The sequence below is a fragment of the Oratosquilla oratoria genome, chromosome 20 (genome assembly GCF_046742065.1).
Source record: "Oratosquilla oratoria isolate Oo_2021 chromosome 20, ASM4674206v1, whole genome shotgun sequence".
Taxonomy (NCBI): domain Eukaryota; kingdom Metazoa; phylum Arthropoda; class Malacostraca; order Stomatopoda; family Squillidae; genus Oratosquilla; species Oratosquilla oratoria.
This window is the reverse complement of record NC_134796.1, coordinates 51568394-51574393: the sequence shown is the minus strand read 5'-3', so window position 1 is coordinate 51574393 and position 6000 is coordinate 51568394. Positions and strand designations below refer to the sequence as shown.

The window sequence follows — 6000 nt, the reverse complement described above, 5'->3', positions numbered from 1 at the left end:
CCTAAATTTATTGTAAACAAATGTTTGCATTTTCTCTCTGAATGACCGACCATACACTTTTGTAGTGGCAATTACTTCTAATGCAATTTTCTTTAAAAATTGTGCCTATTTACTTACCACCAAAAGAAGAGATAATTAAACAAGATATGATATCATCAGAACTAATAAATATAGCAGTCTTTCTAGACAATTCTCACAAATGATTAAGTGTGTTTCTATCACAGAGTTTGTCATTGCTGTATCGACTACAATATTACAAAACACACTTGTCAGCTGGTTGGATCTCGTCATACTATGGTATTTAAAAATGTCCTTTGCAGGACCTTGTATGCAAGATGTTACACACGCAGTTTTGTACCTGTAGGTGCTCTTTAACCCACAATTTCTTCCTGAAAAGATTTAGTCTTCATGTTACATACATCAACAAAAGTCAGTTTATTCAAGAATATTCTAAAGACAAGGTAAGTACTAATATAAATCGCAAATGTCAAATGCATGAAACTTCGCAGTACTGTGGCGGCATTCTTGACAGTGTTAGCCTGTGAAATGAAAAAAAATAACTTCCCTTATTAACAAATAGGGTGTTCATTAAACTATATTGAAGTTTGAATTGATCGTTCTAATTGTTGAATAATTGTGTTATAATTTGTAATTTCTTTGATTTTCTAATATTCTTTGGCCTTTGGGAAGGAATGTATACGATTTTGCTGGCAAACTCAAACTCAAAGCTCAAAGGAAAGGGATACCATGGAAAATTAAATTACCCAGTACCCACAAGGCACAAGTTATCAGAAAAGTTACATTTATAACATTAGTCTAGTGCACACCAGGAAATACCAGACACAAGGCAGCATCAGGGACACCCACAGGCCCCCCCTCAAACACAAGCACAAACGCTCACTCACCTTTTTTAGAGTTAGCGACAGCTCTACAGACCACCATGAATACACTAACCAAAGCTGTAGAGACCCAGGGCTTAATAGTATCCCTGATGCAAGGGAATCACAGGAACTGGCCACCATTCCAGGCCCATCCGGCATTCCCCTGGGCACCCGTTGTTCACACCAACTAGAGTCCATACTAATGGGTAACATACAGGGCCTCTACCCAAAAAGCAACAAAAGCAAAGTCTCCTTCCTGAAGGAACTAACGCTAGAAGAGGACCCAATGTTTATTGCCCTCACGGAGACTCACCTGGCTACTAACGTGAAAGACTCTGAGATAGGAATAACCAACTACACCCTATATAGAGCTCACAGAGAGGGACGAAGCCTTGGTGGTGTAATGGTCTACCTCAGGCACGATCTAGCTGCCCACACCAAGACACTATTATCCCACTCAAACGGGGTGATAGAACTCCTAGTCGTACACATCACCAACATAAATCTAATAATTGTAAACTGCTACCGCCCACCTCAGTGCAATCTCGAAAGCTTCTCAAAAGCTTTGGAAAAACTGAACGAAGTGCTAGAGACCACCCCACATGCCATGACAGATGTCATCATCTGTGGTGATTTTAACTTCCCCTTTATATGCTGGCCTGATGGCAGATCCAATGGGGGTACTCTAGAAGATCAAGCCCAAGCAAAACTCCTTCTAGAGATCGCCGATAAACTGTTCCTAAACCAGCACATAATGGAGCCGACTAGAAGGAACAACATATTGGACCTCTTTTTTACCAATAATCAAGAGTCGGTCAGCAATTGCAGGTCAGAGAAAACAATCTTCTCTGACCACAATATAGTTTACATCAACACAACTTACATCAAAAGTAAGACACCGCAGGATTCCATGACTCCTCCGAACATGACACCTTTCGCCAGCTTCAACTTCTTCAGTCAAAAGGTAGACTGGGATCAATTACAACAAGACCTCAGGAAGATTGACTGGAAACTGGAACTGCAGGGATCTGATCCCAACACCACTCTCAACACACTATTGAGGATTCTGCTGGAGGTGTGTACTGCTTATGTGCCAAGGAAAAGCAACAAAAAGGATCGCAGATACTCCATCCCGCGAGACAGAAAAATCCTTATGCGAAAACGTGCCAACCTCAACCTTAAACTCGTTAACAATACCAATGAGACCCAAAGGCTCATAATCTCCTCAAAAATAGAGGACATAGAGCAGAAAATTAAACACACGAGGAGCAGAGAAGAGCAGAGGAACACCAAGCTATAGAAAACATAAGGCACAACCCGAAATTCTTCTACAGCTACTGTAAGAAGTTCCTCAAAACCAAGTCACAGATTGGGCCCCTAGTGACAGAACAAGGCACTATAACAGATGCCCCAAAGGAAACCTGCCAGATGCTGGCACACCAATATAACAGTGTGTTCAGCATACCTAAGACACAGAAGGAAATCCTTGATCCCACAACTTTCTTCAACCAGACGCCCAAGAACCTGAACCAGCTTACCAACATTCGAGTGACTGAACAGGACATCAAAAAGGCGATAAAGGAGCTTAGGAGTAACTCGGCAGCAGGACCAGACGGTGTACCAGCAATCCTACTCCTAAAATGCTGCGAGGTCTTGGCAGTTCCAATACATATGTTGTGGCTAGCCTCCTTTGACAAAGGAGAGATCCCGGCACTGCTCAAACAAGCCATCATAAGCCCAATATATAAAGGAGGAGACCGGACCTTGCCAAAAAATTATCGACCTGTCGCCCTTACATCACATATTGTCAAAGTAATTGAGAAATGTGTAAGGGACAAGCTGTTCACTTACCTTGAGGTGAATAACCTCATCAAAGAGAATCAACATGGCTTCAGGAAAGGTCGATCATGCCTTTCAAACCTACTGGCACACTATGACTGGCTACTACGGAACCTGTCGGAGGGGAGAAATGTTGACATAGTATTCCTAGATTTTGCTAAAGCCTTCGACAAGGTGGACCACGGTGTCCTCCTCCATAAGGCAAGGGATCTAGGAATCTCAGGGAAGCTAGGAGTCTGGCTCTTCAACTTTCTGACAGACCGTACACAAGCAGTCGCAGTTGATGGTGTGAAGTCAACCGAATCCAAGGTAATAAGCGGAGTACCACAAGGATCTGTGCTTGGCCCCCTCCTATTCCTTGTCCATATGAATGACATAAATAGTAGGGTGGACTCAACCCTCCTGTCTTTTGCCGACGATACCCACATCAGCCATGCTGTGCGGGAAAGTGGGGATGTGCAACATCTACAAGACGATCTCAACTCAGTTTATGCATGGGCCAACAACAGCAACATGCAATTCAACGAAGAGAAGTTCGAGGTCTTGAGATATGGCACAAATCAAGGCATTAAAGACGACACTGAGCTGCACACGGAGAGAGGTATGAAAATCACACCAAAAGCCCATGTGAAAAGCCTGGGCATTCACTTAAGTGATGATGCCACTTTCCAACACCACATCATGCACTCAGTAAATAGAGCAAGAGGGATGGCCAGCTGGGTCCTAAGGACCTTCTCCTCAAGAGAGGTTCAAGTGATGCTTACCCTCTGGAAGTCGCTTATCCAACCGATACTGGACTATTGTAGCCAACTCTGGTCACCACACAAACGCGGAGACATCCAGATGCTTGAAGCTGTCCAACGGAACTACACCAGGTGCATCAAAGGGATGCAAGATCTCAACTATTGGGATCGCCTGGAAGCACTAGGCCTATACTCTCAACAGAGGAGGAGAGAAAGATACAGGGCCATTTACACATGGAAAATCCTTGAGGGACTTGTTCCGGACCCCACGCCCTCTACAATCAAGCCATACCACAGTATAAGGCATGGGCGCAAATGTGAGAGGCGAACTCTCCCATCAAGAGCCCCGGCGAGGATTAAGACCCTACTGGCAACCAGCCTAGGCCATGAGGGTCCAAAAATCTTCAACGCCCTCCCAAAGGAGGTGAGAGAGAAAACTAAATGCTCGGTGGACAGCTTCAAACATGCACTGGACAGGTTCCTGCGGAAGGTGCCAGACGAGCCTCCAGTGCCAGGCTACACTGCCATAAGTAGGTTCTCTCAAAACACACTACCAGACCAACTGACCCTCGCAAGGAAGGACAACAGGACTGGCAGCAGCGGTAGTCCACTACGGCTGTGAGGATCGACCTCAGAACTTCACTAAGTAAACTAAGTAAGTAAAGTATGGAAGCGGTTATGGACATTAAATTATTAAAGGTAAATCTAAAGAAGTGGACACATAAACAAAATTGAAAATATTAAATAGCATTAGAAAGTTAAGTATTAACTTTTAAGTTATAATACATCAACTTAATATACAGTTTTCGTAGATATAAGTAATGACTAATGAAAAAACTTTGCTAAAAGTCACTACACCATCAAATGGAGCTGCAATGAGATCCTTAAGATGGCATGTTTTTGATGGATGTGGAATTTAAAGAAATTGAAGTATATTTATATTGTTCTAACCTACCTTAACCTAACCTAACCTCACCTCATCTCCTACGGGGTATGCATGACCTAGAAGTCATCAAGGTTTTCAGGGATATTGATGGAAATTTTTGTTATTGATTTCTGCCAAGATTGATGTAGTTTAATGTGCGAAGTTAATATTTAACTTAGATGTGCACAAGGTAGCCATCACCATCATCAAACTGACATTAAGGGGACTGGACAGACAACACAAACATGGTGTCTCAAAGCTCTAGTCACAACTTCATTTGGTAGTGTATCACTCTTAGCAAAATATTTTTAATATATATTTCCACCAAGAAAAACAGATTATTTTGTACTTTAATTTACCAAATTGATATTTAATTTTCTGTTGCTCTATCGCATAAGTACTTCTAACACCTTGTTAAATTCATTCAAGCAAGGCACATAATGCTGTAGATTACTGCAAAGCCATTGTGAAACTGCATATGTGGGGATGCTAAGTAATCTCGAGGCTGTTACCTCTGTAAATTATAATTGCAAACTATTTCTCATAAAATATAATGAAATATGAAAAATTTTAGGCAATTTTTTTTTCACTTGCACTATACAGTCGTACCTCGGTACTCGACCGCCTCTATACTCGACCAAATCGGTGCTCGACCAAAAAATTCGAGTAGAAAATGCATCGGACCTCGAACAGATTTTCGGTACTCGACTAGCTCGAACAGCGGGTAAGCGTCAGTTCGACTCAGACCGCCAGCGGAGTAAGACGTACGCAGTTTGTTCGAGTATTTCTTCCCAGATTTAAACTTTTTCGTGTTGCTCTAGCCCTTAATAATGGGTCCAAAGAAAGACAGTGATAAGGGGAAAATTGGTTTCGGTGTTCGAACAAATCGGTGCTCGACCACCACCTCAGAACGGATTATGGTCGAGTACCGAGGTACGACTGTATTTACCTTTCCAAGACCCTTTATCCCTAACTATCAAAGGCTACTCCTTTTATAGTAAATTCACTCTTAAAATTCTAGCTCTATATTTTAAAACTGAATTCCACAATGAAAGTTGGTGTATATTTTTTTCGTCATATACATCATACTTGTACTATACAAAATTCTTCATCTCTACAAGTGTTGTAAATTACTCTCAAATTACCTTTTAAAGTCTTTAGTGGTTAGCACAAGTTATATCTTAACCTACCGAATTTTACCACACCTAACCTAAAAAATTCCAATTTCATTTTGGGACATACTTTAAGAGGTGGCTCACAGTACAAGGGGTAGCTTTTGAAATTTGTTTGTACATATACCAAAGGCTTTTTCCCCCTTACAAGTGAGGTAGCCAAAGTCTAAGACATAAATCCACTCCCACCCATTTCATCCCCACATACTCCTCTCCCATTCACCACTGCTCCCTCCCTCTTTTCTTGGCTCCTCCTGCATGATGGGTCATCCCTGCATCTTGCCCACTGCCCTGGGTCAGAAGCAAAGCAGCAAGACACAGCACATCCACAGCAATCCTTGGGGCTGCATCAAAATATCATTCACACATACTCCCCCCCTCCCTCATCCCCTACCCAACTCCTTCCATGCGTCACTGCATCATCCATACACAACCATTCT

The 6000-nt window shown here is 42.3% G+C and overlaps 1 protein-coding gene across 1 annotated transcript in view; it reads left to right on the top strand.

The window, feature by feature from the left end:
- The first annotated feature begins 249 nt into the window (after positions 1 to 249).
- Positions 250 to 6000, top strand: part of LOC143036573 (2-oxoglutarate and iron-dependent oxygenase domain-containing protein 2-like) — a 38743-nt gene continuing 32992 nt past the window's right edge. Inside the window, exon 1 of the mRNA XM_076204101.1 lies at positions 250 to 461. Coding sequence (XP_076060216.1) covers positions 336 to 461 — 126 coding nt within the window. The 5' untranslated portion in view covers positions 250 to 335. The remainder of the gene's footprint in view (positions 462 to 6000) is intronic.